This window comes from Callionymus lyra, chromosome 12, assembly GCF_982586985.1.
Source record: "Callionymus lyra chromosome 12, fCalLyr1.hap1.1, whole genome shotgun sequence".
Taxonomy (NCBI): Eukaryota; Metazoa; Chordata; class Actinopteri; order Syngnathiformes; family Callionymidae; genus Callionymus; species Callionymus lyra.
This window is the reverse complement of record NC_141829.1, coordinates 16,944,192-16,969,598: the sequence shown is the minus strand read 5'-3', so window position 1 is coordinate 16,969,598 and position 25,407 is coordinate 16,944,192. Positions and strand designations below refer to the sequence as shown.

Here is a 25,407-nt window from a genome sequence, read left to right as displayed (position 1 = left end):
TTGAAATAAAAATACGGGGATATATTTAGGTATGAATATGAGTGTATATCAATGTATTTATTACATAGCTTAAGTTGTAAAGTAGGCAAGTATTTATAAGCTTTAACCTCTGGCTGAGCCTTTTTCAGTCAAAATGTAAATCGTTTTCTGTCGCTTTAAAAGCTGAAATATTACTGAAAGCCTAATTTTTACAAATAATTATGAAATAAATAGAAAACATTTATGTTACTCTTGTACACATAGCAATGGTAACACTATCTGTTTGTAGGTTTTCCTTACAGTAATGTCTCTTTAGGTGGCCTGACCTTATACGACCTGTGCTGCCACTTTAACTCGGGCGGCTGCACATGTGGATTATATAATGAAATATCTCAGGGAGGAAAATTTTCCAAAATCAATTTAGCGATCATCGAATTGAATCTCTCCCTCACAGACACACCACAAATACCAGCACCACCATTATGCCACCACTAACCACTAAGCTAGTTCAGAGTCCAGCGAGTAAACAAACATCCATTGAATACCAATGAGGTCATGGATTCACAGCCAAGAGCTCTCAACACAAATTCAGCTGTGTGGTCAGATGTGGGCTTTAAAACTGAGGATTGGAACCAGTAAACACCAAAAGAAGGGTATTTTTCAATATGAGAACATTTTTATTGAGTTGTAAAAAGAACATGTGTTTTTTGTGGTTAAGACCCTATGAGTATAGAATAAAGTGAATGAAATTAATATCCCATCTTAATGTGAGTTCACACTTGTTTCGATTATTGACGTTTACTTAAGTGTCGGTGAGTGAAGGTATTTGTTCCCTGCTAATTTTGGAAATTCAATATTTGGCAAATTTTGATGCTTGTCATATAAAGACATGATTATGGATACATTTTTTATTTTATTGTGAATAAACCACGTCATTGTTAAATAGAAGAAGATACAACTTGTTGTTGTTTTTTAAGGGCTATTTATTTTATTTGACCCTCGTTTAAGGACTTTCTGTGTTAGTTTTATTTACAGTAATATATATTAGGTGGACACTTTGTAGGTTCTTTCTATTTAAAAAAAAACGTCTATAGTAATCCCAAAATTAAAAATAAAAACAGTTTATTAAAGGTTATTTCAGTTATAACATGAAATAGTGGACTTAAAGGCCTAAGATAAAGATATATATATTTTTTATTATGGTAAAAGTGATGTTTGTTAAAAGGGTGTAATACATGGTTATCATCGCTTGAATCCTAAAATACAGTCGGATTTAAGGCGATCATATGTAAACGTTGTTTCGTTATTTTTTAGTTTTAACGTTTATTTTTTATATTAATTCATGTGTTTCGTAGTTAATAAATCGTAAATTAAAGTTAGCGCCAACATCCGAGTACAAGTGGGACGCGCCACACTTTGGCAGCCCATGCGCATGCGCCTGCCGTTGAACTTGTCGTCTGGACTCCGAGATGTAAAGAGAAAGGTTGGGTTTGTTTTTTTTATAATCGGAACAAACGGAAGATCTCATATGACTCACGCCACCACAACTTTCCTCCTCTCACTACATCTCCGGAAGGACCTGCTGAGAGTCGGATCGGTTCCGTCTAACAATGGGTTTAAACAACTTAGAGATTCTCGTGTGTGTTTGGATTCTCTTCGTGTCTGTGGTGGCAGGTATGGTTGCTTTTATTTTGATTTATAATATTGGTTTGTATCAAAACAATGCTTCATCTCTGTGTTAATGCGGGAATTTCATTGTTTTATGTCATATGAATTTAATTGGGTTTATTACTGGTTATTACAAAAAAATTGTTGCTACAAAATAGAATTCGTGAAGTAAAATAACCATAAACTAACTTATAATAAGTATGTAAATCTGTTTTATTTTTAAATGCTGTCTGTATTTGTTGTTGTTTATAACTATTTCTCTTTTAAAAACTCACATGTCTTCTTCAAGCTTTCTTGGTTGTTTTATAAAACAATAGATTAACATTTTTTTTTCAAGTTTACAAGAATAATTTGTGTGTCATATTCTGCCAGACAAACAAGGGGAACCTGAACTCATGGGCGCAGAAGATAAGCGGCAGCAGGGGGACGAACAAGATTGTGTGAAGATGAGCGACACATCATGGCCAGAGTACCGCCGTCAAGCAGAAGATCATCAGGTCCAGTTCCTCCTGCTGACCCGGTCCAACATCGACTGTGTCGAGTTATTCAACCAGGAGTCTTTGAGCGAGACCAAGAAAAGTTACTTCGACGTCTCCCGACCGACCAAAGTCATTGTTCATGGCTATAGGTGAGAGGATTCTGAACTTTAAAATAAATAACAACTCACCGCATTCTGACATCTGCGTTAGAGGTCATGGCATCACTGATAAGGTCAAGGGAATGAATCATATGATGCTGAGATACAAACATTTTTTGTTAGAAGTTGCATCTTTTGTTATCTTTTGTGACACGTTTTTTTTTCCAGCTTTTTCTTTACGAGCCACAGCCTCAGATTCTTTCCAGTCGTGAGCCAAAGCACACGACCAGGTGTAAGAGACTCTGTGAACAGAACAAGCATCTGTTTCAACACTGTTTCTCTTTTCACCGTGTAGAAGATATTTTCCACTATTGCTGACAGACATCCCATTATCACCTATGAGTATCCAGTAGCTACGACTGTAGTTATTGGCCCCACTGAAGATAAGAAACTGATGTTTTATTGTTTACTTGCTTTTATTCTTAACTACTACTTTAATTCTCAGTATATATTTTTTGGAATATCTTTGTTATTTCTGGTATAAATTATAGTTAAATTCTAAATCCGCTTTTCTATTTTTAAAAGAATTACAATTAAATGTAGATTTGAAACAATTTACACTAACATATCTAATTTTCTTCCCTTTGTTACAAGAACATTCTTAGGTGTTTACTAGCTTTTTTATTCAATTACCACAGTGATCATATATCAGTGGACCCCAACCCTGGGTCTTGTAAGAAAATAAGAAAGAAAGGAAGGAACAAATCAAGAAAGAAAGAAAGAAAGAAAGAAAGAAAGAAAGAAAGAAAGAAAGAAAGAAAGAAAGAAAGAAAGGAACAAATCAAGAAAGATAGAAAGAAAGAAAGGAAGGAACAAATCAAGAAAGAAAGGAAAGAAAGAACACACTTTTTTTAATGTAAAGTAAGTCTGGGTCAGGATTCAGGAAAAAAAAAAAAACTGTCTGTCCGATATCGATCACATCACACGACTCATCACAGGCAAATAAACTGGTTAAACAGAGAAAATTAGTGAAACACAAGCTATATATGATGTTTTTTTTTACTTTTGTTAGAGTAAAATATGCCTTTATTCTTCCTAAATTGTGGAAAATTAAGGTTGTCACAGCAGCTCACAAAACAATGATTACCATGGTTTTAAGACATGTATTTTTAAATATAATAATAACATAATAATAACAGTATTAAAATACAAATAAACAATAGTAAATGCATTAATGGTAAATAAATCAACAGAAATAAACATAATGAGAGAAGAATATAATGCATACATTTAACTGGTCCGTAGTGCAAAAAAGGTTAGGGACCCTTTTAGTATATTTTCTGGGCATTAATTAATTTACTCTCCCAACCAAGTAACTGTAAGGAAGTAAACACATGATATATAATAATCGTTGGACAAAAACATGGAAAATAATGCTTAAATCTGCCTCCTTGAACATCTCCTGAAACCCCCGACAGTGCCATGGGCAACCGTCCATCCTGGGTGAAGAAGCTGGCGAAGACCCTCCTCCGGGTCCAGGATGTGAACGTGCTGGTGGTGGACTGGCTTCATATCGCCTCCCGCGCCTACAACCGGGTGGTGGAGAACTACAAAGACGTGTCGCTGCAGATCTCCGTCCTCATCAACCGGCTGCAGGTTTGACGGACACGTCGGCAGAGATGGTTTTAAATGCGATACTGAGTTCTTGTTTTTGCTCATAAGGAACATGGTTGTGAGCTGGAGTCCTTCCATTTCATCTGCCTCAGTCTGGGATCTCACGTCGCTGGCTTCGTGGGAACTCTCTTTGAAGGACAGATAGGAAAAATCACAGGTAAGTAAGTAAGTAAGTAATATATATTTATATAGCGCTTTTCGAGACCAGGGTCACAAAGCGCTTTAACAATCAAAACAATACTCAAAACAGTACATACTTCAAAGATCAAGATAATACTGAGAACAACACAGGAGTTCGAGAAATTCAAGGAAAAGCCTGCACAAATAGAAACATCTTAAGATGTTTCTTAAAGGAGTCAGTAGACTCCATCAAGCGCAAAGAGAGAGGAAGATTGTTCCAAAGCTTAGGAGCAACAGCCTGAAAAGATTTCTCTCCTCTGGTCCTGAGCCGTGTGCGTGGAACCATAAGTAGATTCTGATCCACAGACCTCAGAGACCGAGCTGGGGTGTAAGGCTGGATCAGATCAGTGATGTAAGGAGGAGCCTGACCATGAATAGCTCTGAAAGTAAGAACCAGAATTTTAAAGTTGATCCTGAAAGAAACTGGAAGCCAGTGAAGAGTTTTAAGGACCGGAGAAATGTGAGTTCTTCTACTAGAGCGGGTCAGAATTCTCGCTGCAGAGTTCTGAATCAACTGCAGGCGAGACAGCTCCTTCTTGTTAAGACATGAAAACAAACTGTTACAATAGTCCAGACGAGAAGAAACAAACGCATGGATTACAAGCTCCAGATCATGTTGTGACAGCATTTTCCTAAGTTTAGAGATTTTTCTCAGTTGAAGGAAACAGTTTCTGGTCAGTTTTCTACAGTGTTGAACAAGAGACATGTCTTTATCAAATACAACACCCAGGTTTCTCAGGCTCAGTTTGACAGACTGACCTAAGTCACCCAAGTACTGACTCAACCCTGGAATCGTATCATCAGGAGCAATCACCAGAGTTTCAGTTTTAATCAAATGAAAGTGAGTCAAATGTCGAAGTTTTGATCAATTCTCAAAGCCACCTGTTCCCCTGTGTTCCTGTGCTGGATACCAAACCTTCCCATCACTTCTTCATCACCTCTATTTTCTGCACCAACATGTCCTTTGAAGTCTTCACCACTTCATCTACCTCAGTCCAGAATGTTTCCTTCTCCTCTAATTCACATCCCACCGGTGGGGCATAGCCACTAATAACATTTAACATCACACCTTCAATTTCAAGCTTCAGCTGAAAGTTTTATCAAGTAGCTCGATACTATTTTGGTATTATCAGAGAGCACTATTATAACAACACATTTTTAATTTACAAATTGAAAAATATTGAATTTAGAAAATTACATTTTTTTTATTATTGGAGTTGGAATATCAAACGATTTTTTAATGCATTTATTTTGGAAATATTCAATTTTTTTAATACGTTATTAAAAAATTAAAATAAATTCTATTCCGTTTTCTGATGGCACTGATATACTGTACTTCCATACGGAGCCATCTCTTTCTATAATGACCTTTTATATATCATTATTAATAAAAGCGACATTTCTTTTAATTAAAAAAAAGCATTCAAGTGTTCAAGAAAAAGCGGTTGAGAAAATGTTACTGGTTATATCCAGACTGTTTTTTTCCATGGAAAACTGAGAGTGACTCAACCGACTCCGGTTCTGAGGAAACAAACATTTGCCACGTTGCATGAACCGTGTTCTTCCTTCCCTAACTGTCCAGCTCTGGACCCCGCCGGACCCATGTTCAAAGGAGCAGATGTTTACGACCGGCTGGACCCGTCAGACGCTCGCTTTGTTGAAGCCATTCACTCAGACGCCGACTGTAAGTTCCCTAAAATTGTAACTCACTTGTGATGAAATACAAATGTAAATTTTTGTTGGGAAAAACAGGGGAAGTTATGAAACAAATTGTAAAAGAAAATCTGTTGTTTTTGTTAAGATTTTGGGATTTCCATCCCTGTGGGTCACGTGGACTTTTTCCTGAATGGAGGCAAAGATCAGACAGGATGTACCCGCAAAAGTTTGTCATCACGTAAGTTGCATTATCATGATTTAAAAGACTTACTACGATCATTATCATGAATTACCATAAGAGATAACTGTAATGTAACAAGTCAAAATATGGTATAATCATGTATTTCTTCCTTTTCTTCAGTGTCCGGCTATGTGTTTTGTGACCACATGAGGGCGCTGTACGTCTATATGAGTTCTCTGGAAAGCTCCTGCCCTTTGCATGGCATCCCCTGCTCCAGTTATGAAGACTTCTTGAAGGGACTCTGCGTGGACTGCGAGGACTTTAATGGAAAATGTCCGACAATAGGTGAGAACTGACGACACTTCGCCTCTCACTGTCAGACATAAGCATGACGAGATGTGAATGTGTCACTTTTAGGTCCATCTGAGAACGCCGGGATAGTTGTTTCACCGATTCCCAAAGAACAAAAGCTGTATCTTCTCACCACTTCTCAGCCACCGTACTGTGGTGAGTGATGGATCCCTACAGCTACTACAACAACGAGGACACCTTGAGGTGTTTTGATTGAGTATCTTAAACCTTCTTCTTACACCTTTCATACCAACTGTAAATCATAATGAAACTTTCATATCTTTTCTTTTTTTAAACATCCTTCACTATCAATAAATTAAGATGTTCAAATGAAAATCGAAAAATAGTTGCGGTTACGTGTGTATTGAGAAGAATCTAGACTATATATCACGATACAGAGGCAACGATTCAATACATTATGATACTATACATTTGTAGTATTGTCCAAGTGCTTGACTCTGAATTTACACACCGCATGACTCTTGACAAAGTCGAAACTGCTTTCATTCTATTTAAACCAAAATATGTCCAAATATTATCTTTAAAAGCTGCCGGAGTCGACTGTATCCTCTCGTCCTCAGTCATCACCAGGATCATATAGGATTTCAATGTTGTTTTAGCTACGGAAGAAGTAATGACTGGAACCGGAAGTTTATTTGCAACCCAAAAACAATTATTGCGTAAATATTTGCAAGAAATCTATTTCATTTCATATTCACTTTATTGAACTTTTAACTGTAAAATAACTATGGTAACACATTAAATATGATTTAAGAGCTAAAAGCGAAAAATAATTGTACAGTACAGTCAAATATCCATACATAATTGTGTAAAAAGTATCGAGGTATGTTGATATTTTGTTTTAAACCCATACTCTGAAGTTACATAATGTAATCTACGATTGAAAAAAAAGGCAGTTCTAATAAGTAGTTTTGATACCTATCACCCTCACACGCCACCTTTAAACAATAAAACAGGGTCAGGTTTGTCAGCCTCAAACACACAAAGGGCCAAAATTACTTATCAGTCTTAAGTTGCATGTAAAAAAAAGTATATTTAAAAAACTCTCTGTAATAGGAAGTGTGATTGTGATATTCTCAATATTAATCTATTATAATTATTATTGTGTTTAGTCTCTTGTCAATTTCCTTTCCTTTGAAGTGACTTTTACAATTCTTGGAATTCTCTGAATTATTGTTGACGTCAATAATCTCTGATCCATATCTTGTCTTAAACCCTGGTATCTTTAAAGCTCACATGATCCACATCCACACTAATATACTTTTCTTTGTGCGAAACCGTCCAACAGGCCGCATAAGAATGACTCAGATTTGAGTTTGACACGTGCTTTAGGTCGTTCTTCTCCCAGACGTTGAAGTTCATGTATCTTCTGTTCAGCTCATCACATCCTGCTGAAGCTGGAAGTGTCTGCCCTCATCAAGAGTGCGGAGGTCGAGGTTTCTCTGAGGACGGACGACCAGGAGTCCAAGCAGAGGATCCGAATGTAAGCAACTGCTTTAGTTATAATCTGTGTGCCCTTCAGATATAAAGCAGGTTTTCATTAATATTTATCATTTAAAATAATATATTCCAGTCCCCAAAAGAGGCAACAATCTGGTTACCTGTTCAGCGTGTCTTCTGTCCTTCACCCTATGTAGCTGGGAGTGGCTGCAGCCTCTCCATTAAGACAACCAGGAGGAGAAATGAATGAAAGAATATTAATCATATAATAATTTCACATATTTTATTGTTTTTTTCGCCACTAAGTAAGGTAAGGTAAGGTAAGGTAGAAGTTTATTCATCCCTCAGGAGGTCTCCTTCGGGAAATTGTTTTTTTCCAATAGCCACAGCAAATACAGCAATTTTTCATAAAAAATAAATCAAAATAAAATAAGAACAACAACAAAGAGAAATAAAGAGAAAGAACAAGAAGATACAATCTAAGTCTAAAGATAAAGTGCATCCAAATATGCTATTTATACGTATACGTATACGTATATATGTGTATAAGATAATCTCAAGACTATGCACCTGAATATAGGCAACCTACTTCATTTGTTAAAAAAAAAGGTACAAAACTTTTAACATAAGTAAGTAAGGTAGTCATTTTTATTTTTATATCTATCCACATAACTTTCCACCATTTATTTATTTTTGTGTAAAAGCTTCATCATATGCATGTATCCGTGAGTTTTCCAAAATGAGAAACCAAAACCACGTTCTTCTTCTTCCTCTTGTTTTTTAGGCGGTTAACGCCCAGCTTTTGGTAAATTACCGCCACCTATTGTTCCGGAGAGTATCGTCTTTTTTCCGCACAATATCTCTTTCGCCTATTTGTCTGGAAAAAACTTGTTACTAAGAGTGCGTAAATAACGTTTTATCTACATCCCTCGAAATGTTTGCAGTGACTAACGACTACCAAATACTACCAAACTAATATATAAATATGTTTATGTGTTACTGCAGGAAGAAGGACACGACCGAGTACAGGATGGTTCTGGCTCACCCGGTTCCTCTGTGTCAGATCCACTTCATCGAGATGAAGAACACTGGATCTCGCTTCTACCGACAAGCCGAGGTCCACTTCCAGTCCGTCTGTGTGTCCGAGTTCCCGTCTCTCAGGTACACACCCACTTTTTTGCACTTTAAAAATCAGTTTATTAAAAGCAAGCAAAAACAAAATGTTACATTTTACATTTAAATGTGATATAATTAGCGTTTATTTAAGTGAAATTTTAGTAAAGTAAAGTAAAAAGACCTCCTTTCGTCTCTCAACTACAGCCAGGACCTGCCGATCTGTGTGAATAACTTCAACGTCCGCCGTGGAGCGCCTTGGTCACATGACTTTGTACAAGTGTGCTAAAAAAAAGATGTCTACACATTTCAAGTGTTACAGGTAATAATACAGTTAAATGAATAAATAAAAATACATATTTCAACAATTTATACATCATTATTAATTATTGCCTTTTTTTATTTGATCATTTGGATGTACATTTCTGACATTTATTAAGTGATAGATTATTCGTAAAACAGTTTAGATTAATTTTGTAACTGAACTTTTTTTCATTTTTTGTCGTTAAATGCCTTTTTAAATAGTTTTATGTTTTTTTTTTTATATTTGTTTTATGGTAAATACACTGGGAATAAAAGTTTCTGATTCTGATCTTTATTAATAAAAGCAAAAACAACAACATCATTCTTGGACCAAACTGTTTATTGAGTAATAGCAATACTACACAACATTTATTCAAAGTTCAACATAGGTTTGGCAGAAAGGCATGTTGGTTCAGTTCTCTTGTGTAGGGCAGGAAGAACGACAGAGATCATGCTGGACTTTCACTGCACACCGTGGAGGAAACTTGGCCCCGTTAAACAAAGTGGTATCATGTTTTTTTTTTGGACAACATTCATTCACATATTATATATACACCTCTTTTGTTCCTTGGACCACCATTGAAACCTACTGGCCACAGCAGAAACTGCAAGAGCTGCAGTTTTGGCACAGACAGCGGAAGCAATGCATTGTGGGGCACGGGTGATGTGTTAAAAAAATCATTCACAAATGTATCCTGTATAATGACTTTAATTTAGTTTAATTGAACCAAAGCTTATGTTACATTTTAACGAGAACATGTTTTTTAAGTGCAGTATCATGGACAGCAGTGTCACATACTAATAAATGTTTTTTCAGAAATAAATACAATGAATTCATCTTGAAGTTTTTGGCTGAATATCACATCTGCGATCTGTTCAATGAGTTTGTGAACGAACCTACTCTGTTGAGATCAGTCAGAAGTCGAACCCACTTCATTGATCACCAGTTTCTGAAGTTATTATTATTATTATTTGCCGTAATATCAGTAACATTGTTCTTCTTCAATGTCATGGGTATGTTCTCAAAACCGATTTGTTTATGAGATTTAAATTGGATTAAAATGAAAAAAAACCTTTAAACACGTTATCATATTAGTGGTCATTTACACACACAGCAAGATTTACATTTTTGACACACACATGTTAGAAAGTTGGAAATGCAGGATGTGGCTTCTTTGATGAAACAAAGTAAATAAAACCAGTAACTTAAATATGTGTAGTGTGGCCGTTAAATTCGGGATAGTAGTCCTTAAGTGAAAAGTTATTAAGGTATACTTATATTTTGGGGTTTTTCAGTGACAGTATGTTCCAAGCTATCAATTAAAATGTATTTAGAGCACCACCTAGTGCCCGCCAGGGGGCGCTAGGTGGGCTTGGAAAACTGGAGGGAAGGTAATCCTGGAATTCAATACAATGTGATATAATGTAAATTTAAATATTTTTTAACAATTTGTTTCGATGTATATCAGTGCCATCAGAATATGAGATGGTTTAACTTTTTTTTATATAATAATATTGAATTCAAATATTATATGTTGGTATAATTTCCTGGCATTTTATATGGAATTTAAAAAGGCTACAAATATTTTCAAAATGTATTAATTATTTTTATCAAAATTCAAAACTACATTTTCTATGTTTATTATTTTTAATTCGTAGGCTTATAAAAATAAAATATAAAGTAATTTATAAGTATGGATCGATGGTATGGATCGTACAGATAATTGGCCATGATTGTCAAAATTATAAACATTGAAAAATGAACAAAAGTAAGGAAATATACTCTAAAAGTTTAGTTTTTTGTATATATTTTGGAAGCAGCAAAGTGGCCTACTGCATGGAGGAGAAGAAATGTATTCTGGAAAAAGCTCTTGTGTGAAATAAAAAATATCAGACTGTTTGCCCTCGTTTTTGTCTTCTCTTAACAGAGTATAAAAGCAAAGCGAATAGATAGGAGGTGACGAGACATGACAGGTGACAAGCGACGCCTTCATACCGATGCAAATTTCCAGCAGCAATAGTTCTCACAGTCTGGGAGTGTCAGTGGGGGCCAGTGGTGCTCGGCCCCTCTTGAAACGGGGCGCCAAGTTCTCTTCACTGTCACCTCCTGTGGAGGGAAGCACGGAAACTGGGGTTAGGATCTGCTTCTTTAAACAAAAACACACAACATACCAAGCATTAAGAACCTCAGAGGTTTGTGCGGATGTCTGTAGGAACATGCAGAGTTGCTAACAAAATACATCCATGCAACCAGAATTGTAGCAACAGATGCAAAAACAGACATAATATCACCACATGTTCAGCTCTGTCTAATACTAAATCTGGTAAAATCCCAGTGTTTTGGTTTTCACAACCCTTTTTTGATTCTCCTCAAACTACGACAAAATAAAACATCTCAAAACGAGCATGAGGCGAAGATATGAAGACTGTTGACCCAGTATTAAGTACTACATCCATAAGAAATAAACTGAAATCAATAAATTCTATAAATGAGTTTCTTCAAATGATGCCTTCTACCGATATCTACAAAAGCCTTTCCATTGGATTGACTTCTTCTGGTCCTTTCAGAGCTCTCCGGCGCTCCTTCCTATGCTATTATTTGCTTTTTATGTGTTGATCGAATAGTTGTTAGCAACAAACTCAACATTTGAAACCAAAACTAGTTATAATTACAGCAATAATCTGTAAATATCAAGGGTGCCAATGTTGTGATTTTAATTGTATTTAAATAATCTGTATCATAACTGTAGTTTATAGATCACCTAAACTTGCAGCCCTAGTGGATTTTCGACATTTATTATTATTATTATTATCATTTATTTTTGAAAATTCATTTGACTACAATCTAGGTGGTCAGGAATCAATGGGATTTGTTTCTTGTTGAGAAAACTATTTTTAATGAATGATGTTCAAACATTTGATCTGTGTGTAACACAAGATCAAAATACAAATTTCCACAGACTTTATTTCTTACGCATCAACCCACCGAGCAGCCAATCACAGACACCCACTGACAGCAGCTGTAGCTGATGTGCAGCTGTTTAGAGTGAAGGCTTCCGATAGAGAGGTTGTTCTATTATTAAACAGAAAGGCTGGCACCACTTTCTGGGACATGCCACGCGTGTCTGAACTCTAGTCTTTATTAGATAATAACACGCCTGAAGTGACACACTCACGGGCTGGACACACTGAGCTGAACTGATTTAGGACTTTTCTAACTTGAATTAGATACAAAAAGTTTCAGATCTTCTTTGTGTCATAGCAAGCCAGTCTTGTAAATTGTAATCCAACTTGGCGAAGTTCAACTGTTCTTCTATTCTGTCTGGAGTAGTCAATTCCATTTCATAAAGGGCTACATGGTAGTAGTAGTAGGTCTTGAGACCAGTTTTTGGTCTTGGTCAGTCTCAAACTAATCTTCATCTTTGTCTTGTTCAGTCTTTGACTATAGTATGATCAAGGTTTTGGTTTTGATCAAAAAAGTCTTGAAGTCTGGAATCTGTGTGTCTTGTTTTGGTATCCAGTTCTCTGCATCACAGTCTTGGCAGGTTTCAGACTATAGTATAGTCACAGTCTTGGTCTTGATCTAAAAAAGTCTTGGCATTGAATCCATGTGTCTTAGTCTTTGGTTGGTATCAAGTTTTCTTCATCCCGGTCTTGTTCAGTCTTTGACTATAGTATGATCAAGGTCTTGGTTTTGATCATAAAAGCCTTGGTATTGAATCTGTGTGTCTTGGTCTTGGTTTCCAGTTCCTATAATCTCGGTCTTGGTCAGTCTAGAACATAAATATGGTCAAGGCCTTGGTCTTGATATTGGGATCTGAATCTGTGTGTCTTAGTCTGGTCTTGGTATCTAATTCTCTTCATCTCTGTTTCTGTCAGTCTCAGACATAGTAAAGTCACATTTCTGGTCTTGATCTGAAAAAGTCTTGGCAATGAATCTTTGTGTCTTGGACTATTGTACGATCAAGGTCTTGGTTTTGATCATTAAAGTCTAGGTATGGAATCTGTGAGTCTTGGTTTCCAGTTCCTTTCATCTCGGTCTTAGTCAGTCTAAAACTAAAGTATGGTCAAGGTCTTTGCCTAGATTTGAAAAAGTCATGGCATTGAATCTGTGTGTCTTAGTCTTGTCTTGGTTACCAGTTCTATTCATCTCGGTCTTGATCAGTCTTGGACTATAGTATGATCAAGGTCCTATTTTTGATCACAAAAGTCTTTGTATTAAATCTGTGTGTCTTGGTCATTTCTTGGTATCCAGTTCTCTTCAGCTCAGTTTTTGTCCGTCTCTGACATACCATGGTCACAGTCTTGGTCTTGATCTGAAAAATTCCTGGCATTTACTTGGTCTATCTTGGTCTTGGTCTTGTCTAGGTATCCGGTTCCGTCCAACTTGTCTCGACACACTACCTTACACTTCACAGATCAATTGACAGAATGCCTTTAATTTGGATGCCAATGTTCTTTATCTTGAGAATGTTATTATGTATTTAATGAACGTAAACTGGTCTTGGTCTTGGTTTCAAAACTCTTCGTTCTTGGTGTCTAGATCTAGGCTGAGTCTTGACTTACAAGCCACGTCATTCATTGCGACTGTTGTCAAGAGCAGTCGAGCCAAAAAAGGAAAGATGGCTTTAATGTGAAGGGTTAACTCAATGTGGTTTTAATTTATTTTTGGGGGAGTTGAAATGGTCACATAAATAGAGAAAATGGGTAAACAAAAACAATATAAAATCGGTTTGCATGTGTCCCTCAGACTAGTTGGTCTGAACATGCAGGTTAGTAAAAGTCGTGCACTACAAGCTTCATGCCCACACAGTGTTGCTCTCGGAACATCCCAGTGAGGTACTTACATGTAGCTTAAGTTGTGACCCTGTGTGTTAGCGCCAGCCCCCTGCCCCTCTACCTCAAATAGCTCATCTCAGTGCCATAATCCATTAGAGAGCCAGCCACATCAGCAAAGTCCTCCAGGACCAGGCTGGTTGAGTCCTCACCAGAGGGCAGCTCCGCGTCGGACGGCCGGGATGAGCGGTAAGGTTCGTACGAAGGCACGTCGGCGTCCAACGAGTTGCTCCTTGGTCCCTGGAGGTAAGGTTGGAAAGGGGGGCGCTGGTCCGGGTTGATGGTCTCGTAGGCCGGGGCTTGGTCGTCTTTGTACTCCGGAAGCTGCTGCCGGCCCTTTGGGACGAAACCATCGCTGCCCCCCTCGCTGCCCTGGGAGGGCGGCACCAGGACGTGGTACAGGCTGGGCAGACGGATGTCCAGGAGGACGCCGCTCTTGATGTACAGCTTGTTGTTGAGGTTGTAGAGCTTCTCGGCGATGTCGTAGCCGAGCATGACGGAGAATAGACGGGCGATGTAGCGCTCTTTAGACATGAGCATGAAGAGACGCCGGCGCCGCCAGGAGACGTAGCGCGAGTCTTCCTCTGCTGTCAAAGTCACCTGGGGATGGACATATAGTGAGTGAAACCATTGGACACTTGTGGGGGGAAATTTAACATGACTTGACAAAAGTATGTGGTGTAAGAAAATATTGATATTTAATATTGCAATTTTCTTTTCACGATCCCTTATCGACATTCAACAACACAGTATTGATATTAAAAATTTTAATTCATATTTATATTGTTTTATGGTCTTTATTCAATAATAATAGTGCGTATGAATTTATTTTATTTATTAAATTAACAATTAATATACAAATATTCAGGGCATTTGTTCATTTTTGTGTTGCAATTTAGCTACTAGCCACTAGATGGCAGCAGTTATTACATCCTTTAAACAATAAAATCCTGCAAGATACTGGCTGAGGACAAGAGGATACAGTCGACTCCAGCAGCTTTTAATGATGATGTTTGGACACATTTTAGTTTTAAAACAAATGAAAGCAGTTAAGTAAGTAAGTAAGTAAGTCATTTTTATTTATATAGCGCTTTTCTAGACCAGGGTCACAAAGCGCTTAAACAATCAAAACAATATTCAATAAAGTATATACTTTAAAGGTCAAGATAAAACTGATGACACAACAGTAGTTCCAGAAAATCAAGGAAAAGCCTGAACAAATAAAAACGTCTTAAGAAATATTTCTTGAAAGACTTCGTCAAGAGTCACGTGTTCTGTCATCCACAAAGAAAAGTACCCAAACAATACTGCAAGTATATACTACAGTACAGTATAGTAATATATTATATTGTTGCCTCTGTATTGCGATAAAAAAAGATATCGCCAAATTCGTGCCACTAGACAAAAGGTTTAAAAGTTTGTATGATTCATGCCTTTTTCCTTTATTATAATTATCATTATATCAATACTGTTATGGTTATTAATAAGGAGACACACAGCGAGAAGGTCGCTCCCAGCTTGAGGCCACCTGCCGCCCACTGTTTGTTATCTGTGGGCACTTCAGTTTCCTCCCACAGTCAGTTGTGTTCTCTAGATTGTCAGTAGGTGTGAGTGTGTGTATGTGTGGTGGTATGGCCTGCCCCCTCTTACCCTGAATAGCTGGGATAGGCACCCGCCCCCCCCTGCAATCCCGATAAGGTAATAATAAGAGGTAGAAAAAAGAACAGAATATTTTGAGTGGTGACCCCTTCATACCGACTTCACAGCAGGAGGCCGTGAGAACGAGATGAGATTGTGCTGAGTAAGCAAAAGAGCCGGGCTGGGTTCACGCTGAAGGTCAGATCCTCTGACAGACAGCACTTTACTCTCTCACTATAGCTCGGAAAGTGACATTGTGTCGTACCTGAAACTTTCCCTCCTCGTTGGGCCTGAGAGACTCCCACTCCGGAGAGTCCAGGAACTGGTGGCGATGGATGTAGTGCAGGAACTGACCCTCCAAAGACACGTTGATCCTGAAGTGAAGAGAGTGATGGAAGGTGAACAGAGAACGCAGGGATTAGAGCGCGATAATGATGGCCCGCAGTAACCTAGAGGACGTTCGGAAAAACTCCAAGTCCAAGACTTTGTATCTGCATAATTATCTCTGCAGGGCTGATGGAGACAGAGAACAGTGCAGAGGTCGTTCCACTGTAAACACACCGGGTTCTTAGATGAACGTTCGTCCTCTTCAGTTCTCTCTCAAGGACGTCAACTTTCACAGGATGATATAATCCAGCTCACTCGGCATAAAACCTTGCAGGGTGACATTCAATCTCAATCCACATGGATGTTTGAGCTGCTTTATGTCAGTCACGGAAGAAACATCTGGACTTTGCTATCCAGGACCAGATTTTTTAGAAGCAGCTTAATGGATCTGGAACGTCTTTCTAAAGACGTGACATGGTGAAGTACGATACCAAACACATATTTACCAATGTTTTACTCTCATTTAAAAACATATTGTTATTGTAAACTCCTACTTTTATTAAATAATAATAATTATATTTTTATACTCAAATGTATTATCTTTACATGTACTACTTTTTTAACTTTATATGCAGCACTTAACCTTGATTTCTTTCCTGATTATTCCTTTTCTTTTCTGGTACAATGGGACTTTGAGTCCTGTTATTGTTATCCTCTGTATGTGTTGCACATATTGCAGATTGACAAACTATCTTGACCTTATTAAATGTATAAAACCCTATTTTTATTATTCATTCGGTAAGTGAAAGGAGTGTTTAAAAAGTTAATCAGCTACGAAAAAACAAATTCATAATAAACGTTATAAACTAAAACTTCATGCCTGAGATGATACTGAACAACAAGGATGCCATGAACAACAACACCTTTACAAATGACTATTACTTCACATTTGATCATCAGGAAATAATGGTAACAAAACATGAAACAGATGATTCAATTTGGCATTTTTCCAAAACACCATCTGGATCCAGAAATTCTTTGAAGAGCCAAAACTCTGCTGAATAATGCTAAATAAACTCATTTTTCACTGGGCCAAAAAATGAGTCAAATTGACGACAAACATACATTTTAAATGTTACTACTGTATTAAAATAAAACCACAATATTTTGGTATCTGTGGTATCTTTATTTATTTTCTAGTTCTTTATAATGTTAAAGTTTCAGTAAAATAAACTATTTTCACCTGATGTTTTGATCAACTAATTATAAAGTGAAATATAGCAAAATATGTATATATATATAACACCACGTCAAGCAAAGACTTTCATCCAAAAAATGAAACTAGTGAACTACCTCCATGTTTGTTTACAAGCTTAAGCTAGCTAACACAGGCTTGCTAAAAAGGTTTTTCCATAAAAAAAATGTTACTAACTCTATTATTGAAGTTTTTTATGATTACATTTTAGCTGAAAATGAGAAAATAGCTAATGTTTGGAGAAACATTTGTCATCTCTGGGCTCTTAATGGAAACCAGTGCTAGCTAGCATGAGCTAATGAGCTAACAAAGAGCTATTTTATCTTCAAATATAAACATTGATTCTCTTTTATTCATCTTTATGTGCTGGCTTTTTTCTTGACTAAAACCATTTAAATCAATCTTATGTCAACTTGACCAAAACTATACATTTCATATGAAATGCTCCATTTTCTCTTGTTTTTATTTTATAACATTTGTGGCCAGTTCTTTTTATTTAGGTGGAGGACAAATATAGGTGTCAGGTGTATACACGTGTAAGTACAAAAATATTAACAATTACAACATATTCTATAAAACGTGTTGCATTTTGGGTGCAAATATTTATTTTACCATGAATAAAGAACTGAATTCTGTTCCACAACATGTCGCTCTAATGCTGCTGAATGTCATGATTTAACACACAGTAAACGTGCGAACACACTGGTGACTCGCACTGAAATACAGTGTTTACAAATACTGTACTGCTATTTTGAGATTGTTTGGATGAGTACAAGCGATTTTAAAAGCAGATTACATTGACAAACTGTCTCATGAATACACTTGTGTATTTGAGGTTAAGTTATTTATGTTCTTCTGACTAAACAATTAGGAATGTGTAACTCTATTGAGTCTGGCTTCCTGTTTCCATTTTTAGATAGAGGTTAAACCAGTGGAACCCCGACCATCATTCCTGGACTATTTTCTAGTCTGTGATGCATTTGTTACCAACTCTCACAGAAAAAAATCTATATACTTTAGGTTTTATTGATTGTTACTCTCTGAAAGTTATTTTTATCACGAAAAAAAAATCTGATTTTCTTCAAAGTACTATTTGACTTTGACTGATGTAACATCAAAACCCTTGTTTCATTCAAGGTTGCTTGAAATTAAAATGTTGTAAACTAGTTGCAGTGGCATTAGAAGGGCTCTGAAGGGCTCCTGCTGATTCAATGTATTTATTCATACACTTGAAATTTGGTCTTTGCAGGTTGCGCCATTTTAGTTTTGCTATTGTTTCAATGTGAATACTGAGAAAATAAATCAACATTATGTGGTGCAAAAAAAGGTTGGGGACCCCTCCTGTAGACCAGACACAGGTGGTCCCTAATGAATATGAAATATATATTACAACTATGTATAAATGTTTGTGACAATTAAAGAAGTGAATCCACATAAAAAAAACTCCAAATCCTTTCAGAGTTCATAGAAGCCCTTACTTGACGAAGACTGTTCTTGTATGTCTTTTTTTTTTTATCTTGATGTTTTACTGATGTGATACAAGCTCACTCTTGTTTCTCAATAGACCTATAATTAATTACCATTAAATGTTAAAAAAAAGAAAATCAACCTAAACAGAATTAACTTCTGAGGCATAGACATCGTCTTCCTTGTTGAAAATGTTGAATGGAACGCCTCCTTTTGTCACCATCAATGTATATATTAAGTAAAATAGCTAGTTGTTTTTTTTATTCTAAGTGCCATTTTTCTTAAAATAAATCGTGAATTTTACATGAAATTACAGTTTACATCACCTACCTATTGTTTGAATTATGATCAGCTCCAACTGTGACGCCATTTTGAATAAAACATCTAACAACTGATATTACAAAATGCCTGACGATTTAAGTACATATAAGTTAATGTTAATTTGAGGGTACATAGGTGTTTCCATGGTAGGATTTAGTCACTTTTTCTGATCTAATTTATTGAAACTTTGTTCAAAAAGTGATGTACTGTAGTGACCAGTCACACAAAAGAGTCCCCACCTCCCAGAGAGCAGGAAGGAGAGCTGGTCGATGGGGGTCTTGCCTTCCACGGCGTACGTCTCCCCGGCCTTCATCTCCACCACCTTGTTCTCAAAAGCTCCCGCGATCTCCTTGAAGACCTGGACGGGGACGCCCAGCGGGAGGTAGACCGCCTGGAAGAGGGCCGTCAGCTCCTCGCTCGGCAGCCCCTCCTGGTGGAGCCGATACAGGAGGTGGCAGATCTGCAGCAGGCAGACCGCCAGCAGCACCAGGTTCCAGGAGACCACGTCCAGACCGCACATGGTCAGCCAGCCCCAGAGGGTCAAGCATACGAACGCCGGGGTGAGGAAGCCGAAAATGAAGAGGCAGCCGTACGCCCCGCTGCCCCCCATGTAGCCCAGGAACAGGATTGAGTTCCCCAATTGATACAGGGCCCCTTCTGTGTTGTTGGTCCAGCCATCGCAGACGGGACTGGAGAACAAGTGGTCAAAAAGAGTCGAGTTCTCTCCACTCATGTTGGGAAATCCTCGAAAAATATGTGAGAAAACAGCCTTTTAATCCAATGGTGGAGGAAAAACTCAAATGTAACTTGGACCAAATAAGTTATTTTCTGTCCTTTTTCTGCTGTCCCCCCTCTCACGCCGGCCTGCACTGTAGGGCTAACAGCTGGAGACGAAGGGCTCCGTGACAGGATGGGGGGAGGTTGTAGGGGGGGCGTCAATAGAGCCCTAGAAGGATCACCATGTTTGGAATTGAAACCCAAGGAGGATAAGCAGCGGACAGAACACAGGCCCGATACTTAACATAACAGAGAGAACAAGACAGGAAGTGGGAGGGAGGAGATTCATCATAAATATCTCCATGAGAACTTGTCTCGCTCTTTTTTGAAGTCCTCGGGTTTTTACACAGTTCTGGCTCAAGTCGAGCACATTCTCCGCCTCAATGTATTTTAGGGACACAGGGCTGACAGGAGGTCAGATTTCAGGTACAGCCAACACCCTGTAGGTTAGCATGCCAGGAATTTTATAGGAGTCAGTAGTTGACACGCGAGAATATAGTCCTGGAACTTTGATTCAACAGGTGTTCTTGAAGTTTGTGGTTACTACAAAACGTTTTACACTTTCGGAAAATGGGCAGAAAAGGGATTGAAAATAATTGACCAACTTTATGAAGGAAATCCTTCGAACAGCTAAAGAACAAACATAATTTACAAAATTGTGACTTTTTACAGTACTTGCAGATAAGAAATTATATTACAAAACATGAAGATGTGGGGAATATCATGAGGGAAATGACGAGTATTGAGAATTTCTTTTCTCTGGTATTCAAACATGTTGTACCATCAAAGAAACTTGCGTCTCAGATAAATAAAAGACTCCTGAACGATACAACAGATAACACTCTTCACATTAAACAATGGGAACTTGAATTGAATACTATTTTGGAAGACGACATTTGGGAAAATAGGCTGCCATAAAGGAATTGGAAGCCAACTATGGAAAGAATTTGATTGGAAAATAAGAGGTTCTTTCGAAACTCCGTTAGTCACCAGTAAGTTTAAAGATGGCACCAATAAGTGTTAGAAGTGTGGAATGGTTGATCACTCACATATTCTGGGACTGTATACAGACATTGGACAAATATTGGGGGCGAGATCAAGACTATGGCAAAAGACCTTCCTCTAGACTCTGAAGAGGTAAACGTATATTAAGATGCATCATCTGAAATGTTAATTTCTCTTAATTTGTCACGGTAAAGGTCGGTTTTATATTGGCGTTTCTTGGATCTACCTAATGGGTGACTTGAACAGGAGTACCTTGCATGTATACCAATTATGGATATGTCATCTATGATTGATGTGAATTGACAAGTTCAAAAAAAAAAAAAAAGTTAACGTTTTACAAGATTAGAAAGTTTTTTTTTTTCCAGGACATAGTCTCATTAAACTCAGAACACCATTTCATGTATAAGTGAATGACCAGACAAGATAAAAATCCTTTGAGCATAGTCTCAGATTAAGTTTTAGTTTAAGAAATCCAAGTTTTTGCATTTGTTTATTCCAGGTTTTAAAACTAAAGAATTCAGTGACTGCCAGAGTTATGTAGTTCTGTCACATAGCAGGGACCAAAAGAAACCATTGAAAAAAATAATTGTTGCATAGAAATTTATTTCAACTTTAGACAAATAAGCACACAATCTCAGATTCTGCAGATGTAAAAGATCAATAATTTAGTCATATGGAGTAGAAATGTTCCCTTTCAGGTAGTGAAGCATAAAGAGGGGGTGAAAGAATTCTGGGCCATTGTCCGCCAGCACTGAAAGAAAAAGCGACGATAGTTTAATTATTAATGTTTCATAGTATAGCGGCATCATTAGTGTTTCTACTTACCGCACAGAAGGAGGTTAGATCTTGAATCCCAACTGTCTCATGCAGTCTTTGTGTGCCTCGATCAGCTCAGTGCATTCTTCCTGACCTTTCTCAATGATGCTGAGGGAACATTTCAAAAAGTTACTTTAGCAGAATATTGAGCTTAAGCAGGTCAAACATTGTAGGCCAGTTAAGATTTACACAAGTCCACCCCAAAAAAACAAAAACACTCAAAATGTACCAGTTTAAAAAGAACATTTGTAAAATTGTCAATCTACAATTACAAGAAGAACAAGAGTATTAATGACTTTCAACAATGCAATATTCAATAGGGAAAGAAAAGATACAATGAACATTTTAGCAGCATATTCTAACTAGTCACTGTCGATTATGGCTTCAAAACCAGACTTAAAAAAAAAGCCTTAAAATATTTGACCAAAACACTATTAATCTTCATTAACCATATTTCAGAACTATATTAAGACCTTTTTGAAAGACTCAAACTAAAATGTTCACTTTACAAGATCCTGCATAGACAGACACCAGCTCTGAATGAACAAACAAGGTTTAAATCCGACACCAGTCGCACACTTTGGTCTAACAGGTTAACAGTTAAAGGAACAGCATGACATTCAAAACTAAACTTCAATGTTGGCCAGGCAGAGGCTGAGAGTTGGAGCTTTTGCAACAAGTTTAAAATTCAGACTAAGTTTTCAGAACAATTACTCGGGTCAAGTCTTCAATGTTTAAGAGTTTTTATACAAACATGTGAACTCCAGATTCTACATTAGAATGAACACACTTTTGCCTACAGCTCCTAATAGGAACAGATTGTTCTGCAAATAATTCCACCCTTAAGTAGACACGTTGAGTTCAATTTGAATCCTTATTGAATGCAGAGTGCATAGAAGATTGTTCTAAACGCATTATATCTTTTTGATCTGCCAGGGAATATGGATGGAAAGAAGCAATTCTGAAATTATTCCAGAAGTCTGAATGAAAACTCACCAAGCATCACGGACTTGTTTGGTTTCAGGACAAGCACAGCATGGCTTCAGTGGCTTCTTCTCCTCCTGGGCAGCAACAGGAGTCTCCACACTGGCAGCAGACAGGGTAGACATGTTTCCTGGATAAACTAAACAGAAAGTGGGAGAGAGAGTTTATAAGGATTAATGCAAATGTAAAAATATTAACCCAGAACAGCTGGTGTTAGGAAACATGCATGTTTCATTACAACTTGGCCACTAGGTTACTCTTTGGAACAGCGTGTACCCATATACACCTGACACTCCCCCTCGACTCTGAGCACATGGAGGTCAGAGAGTCCATCTCAACATTAAATTAAATAAATAACTCTGGTAACATGGAGTCCACATGTCAATGCATATCAAGATCTAGTGAACTGGTGCACTTTGTGAAGAAGATAGACTTTAAAGCGTCACGTGTGACATTTTTAACAAACGTTTAACGCGCTAAAATACGTACATTAGATGATTATTTTAACAAAAGAACAGCGAGTAAAGCAACATTACATAAGGTCGATTTCATAACAAGAATTACATAACTTAAACCACAGCTAACGCAGCTGCTAATGCTACCACAACATGTACAAAAAGAAAAAACAGCTTGAGAAGTGACGAAGGTTGAAAATAAATCGTGACAAAGGAAACATTTAAAAAGCACTTTTGTTCGCAATATTATGTCACTTACTGTATTAGGAGCAGATGCTGGCGATGAATGAACTAGTGCTTCACCTTCAGATGAACATGGACTCACTGTTCACGTGTTCCGGTTTTATACAAAACCACGTGATTAGGACGGCCCGCAAAGGCTTGTGGGAGATGTAGTTTAATGTCAGTCAATAGACTCAATACCGCTAATGTTCTGTTATTTTATGACTTGTATTCTATTGTTTTATGAATTGTTATGTTACAATGAAGTACTCAAACGAATATTATACATTTTTAATGAGTTGCTCCGAGTATATATCAGGTATATATACTGTATATATATAAGAATATCTTTATTATTTGTTTGTTTGTCAAGTGTGTGCATATACATGAAAAACAAACAAATTGTAACAAAAACTGGTTTCATTTAAAGGCTTATTTATACATTTTTTTAAAAACAGATCTACTTATTTATCCCAAAATATTATTTAGACGATTTTTCATTGAAAAGAGTGTTGTGTGTTGTGTGTGTAACTATGTGTATGTATGAGATTCATATTACAAACACACACTCTTTCTTTCTTAGGCATATTATAGAGTTGCATCTATAATTTTATCTCTGTTTAAGACGTTCAATGTTTCAATCTCTTTTTAGCTTTAATGTCTCTGTGTCAAATGTATAGAAGCGATTACTCGTTTAAATATGATGGAAAACAAATTGATAAAGAAATGATAAAATGAAAATGATGAATAAAATGTGTTATTATGCAAGATTTCATTTTATATTCTGTTTTTTATATAGTTCATTTCAAATGTAAATAATTACATAATTATGGATAAAAACATGTAAATATGATATAAAAGCCCACAATAATTTATTTAAATAAATAGTTAAATAAATAAATAGTTATAGCCTTCTGTCAGAAACATTTGTTAAGCTTAGCTAATCTTTGTCACACAACTACACACAGTTCAATAGTGAAAAATGATTTCATAAGCTTAACTTCAGATATAATAATGATACTTATTACGCAGTTTTGCTGTTTTACTCTGACCTCTCAGGAATTAAGACTCTTGACTATCCTGCGACTGCTAGTTTCTAACCCTCCGATTTGCAGTCTAAGTTGCAACCAAAAGGCAAGACATCAGCTAACCCTGAAAGTGGATCAAGAAAAGTTGTAGATGTGTAGTTGCTCAGGGTGTACGTTGTGTGCGTCAGCACACTAGAGAAGTGCGTAAGCCGAGGCCTAGTCTCACTTGTTCTAGCAGTTGGAGGGCAGCTGTGTGCTAGATAACTGCACGTGTAAGCATTTTATTCTTTTGCACTCTTTCATGAGATGGATTTGCCTTTTACGTAACCGAGGATAACCTTTAGAGTAAGGAGCTGTCGGCTTCTTCTATCATCTCCTCGCCCTTTGCCTCGTGGCAGAATGTTGATACACTTTCTATACAGTGATGAGAAAATTGCAGCAGAGCTGTTGATGTTTTTATTAAGTGTTGAGTTATTTTAGTACTTAATTCCACAGACAATTCAAAGTGATAGCTGCAGACACACATCAATTTCATTCTATATATATTGCACTTGTTATTTATGAATACATGAATACAATACTGATTTTATTGCTATTTATTTTCAGGCTGGTGAGGTATGTATTTTCAAATGTTTAGATCCACAGTTTGTTGGTAGCTTTTAACCCTGTATTTGACATAAAATAAATTAAAGAATACATTTTTAGTTGCAACTATTGAGTGAGATCCTACATCCCATCACTGTGCTCTTTTTTTTCTGATTTCTTTATTTGCGCCCCCTAAGGGCTGTTTGTATGAATCGCCCACACATGAAATAATCTTAAAACCCACTCTAAACATTGGTTCTACTCTAACTTCATGTTCCAACCAAACTTAATTTTTAAGAATTTCTCATTAAATGATTGAAAGTATGGTTTAGATTCAAGAAGCCATTAACACAGGTTTACAATTTGAAGAGGCAGATATTTGACCACAATAATGTGTTAATATCATCTCAAATCACACTTCAATTAAAACTTCAGATTATTTCATTTTTCAATATGTAAGAATTTCAAAGGAAACAAATTCACTTTTGATTTTTTTTAGAAACCCACAGTGTGATAAGAGTGGTGTAGTCTTGGTCAGAGGCTTGTCC

The 25,407-nt window shown here is 36.9% G+C and overlaps 3 protein-coding genes across 5 annotated transcripts; 1 reads left to right on the top strand and 2 right to left on the bottom strand.

Moving 5' to 3' along the window:
* Positions 1 to 1,449: 1,449 nt before the first annotated feature.
* Positions 1,450 to 9,980, top strand: pla1a (phospholipase A1 member A). The gene is made up of 11 exons (XM_087803863.1): positions 1,450 to 1,653; positions 2,020 to 2,275; positions 3,703 to 3,880; positions 3,947 to 4,055; positions 5,661 to 5,762; positions 5,880 to 5,972; positions 6,096 to 6,260; positions 6,333 to 6,422; positions 7,665 to 7,770; positions 8,733 to 8,888; positions 9,048 to 9,980. The coding sequence occupies exons 1-11, from the start codon at positions 1,590 to 1,592 to the stop codon at positions 9,127 to 9,129; spliced, it is 1,401 nt and encodes a 466-aa protein (XP_087659989.1). The 5' UTR covers positions 1,450 to 1,589; the 3' UTR covers positions 9,130 to 9,980.
* A 94-nt stretch (positions 9,981 to 10,074) lies between these two features.
* popdc2 (popeye domain cAMP effector 2) lies at positions 10,075 to 19,825 on the bottom strand. Of its 3 annotated transcripts, none has more exons than XM_087803866.1 (4): positions 19,227 to 19,825; positions 15,883 to 15,991; positions 13,991 to 14,579; positions 10,075 to 11,250 (listed from the first exon to the last, which is right to left on the bottom strand). In XM_087803866.1, the coding sequence occupies exons 1-3, from the start codon at positions 19,718 to 19,720 to the stop codon at positions 14,040 to 14,042; spliced, it is 1,143 nt and encodes a 380-aa protein (XP_087659992.1). In that variant the 5' UTR covers positions 19,721 to 19,825; the 3' UTR covers positions 10,075 to 11,250; positions 13,991 to 14,039. The 3 variants fall into 3 exon arrangements, with proteins under 3 accessions (XP_087659992.1, XP_087659993.1, XP_087659991.1); XM_087803867.1 differs by having other exon boundaries at positions 14,132 to 14,579; XM_087803865.1 differs by lacking the exon at positions 10,075 to 11,250 and having other exon boundaries at positions 13,986 to 14,579.
* A 1,530-nt stretch (positions 19,826 to 21,355) lies between these two features.
* Positions 21,356 to 23,374, bottom strand: cox17 (cytochrome c oxidase copper chaperone COX17). Its single transcript, XM_087804237.1, has 4 exons — positions 23,284 to 23,374; positions 22,582 to 22,708; positions 21,595 to 21,693; positions 21,356 to 21,520 (listed from the first exon to the last, which is right to left on the bottom strand). Exons 2-3 carry the CDS (start codon positions 22,692 to 22,694, stop codon positions 21,609 to 21,611), a joined length of 198 nt encoding a protein of 65 aa, XP_087660363.1. The 5' UTR covers positions 22,695 to 22,708; positions 23,284 to 23,374; the 3' UTR covers positions 21,356 to 21,520; positions 21,595 to 21,608.
* Positions 23,375 to 25,407: the final 2,033 nt, after the last annotated feature.

Excerpts from the sequence above, each read along its gene's own strand:
- pla1a (XM_087803863.1), top strand. The coding sequence starts at position 1,590 with ATGGGTTTAAACAACTTAGAGATTCTCGTGTGTGTTTGGATTCTCTTC. Across the intron at positions 3,881-3,946 it reads TCCTCATCAACCGGCTGCAG|GAACATGGTTGTGAGCTGGA; the intron begins GTTTGACGGACA and ends TTTGCTCATAAG. Across the intron at positions 8,889-9,047 it reads TCCGAGTTCCCGTCTCTCAG|CCAGGACCTGCCGATCTGTG; the intron begins GTACACACCCAC and ends TCTCAACTACAG.
- popdc2 (XM_087803866.1), bottom strand. The coding sequence starts at position 19,720 with ATGAGTGGAGAGAACTCGACTCTTTTTGACCACTTGTTCTCCAGTCCC. Across the intron at positions 15,992-19,226 it reads TCCTTCCTGCTCTCTGGGAG|GATCAACGTGTCTTTGGAGG; the intron begins GTGGGGACTCTT and ends TCTTCACTTCAG. Across the intron at positions 14,580-15,882 it reads ACGAGGAGGGAAAGTTTCAG|GTGACTTTGACAGCAGAGGA; the intron begins GTACGACACAAT and ends GTCCATCCCCAG.
- cox17 (XM_087804237.1), bottom strand. The coding sequence starts at position 22,694 with ATGTCTACCCTGTCTGCTGCCAGTGTGGAGACTCCTGTTGCTGCCCAG. Across the intron at positions 21,694-22,581 it reads AAACAAGTCCGTGATGCTTG|CATCATTGAGAAAGGTCAGG; the intron begins GTGAGTTTTCAT and ends ATGTTCCCTCAG.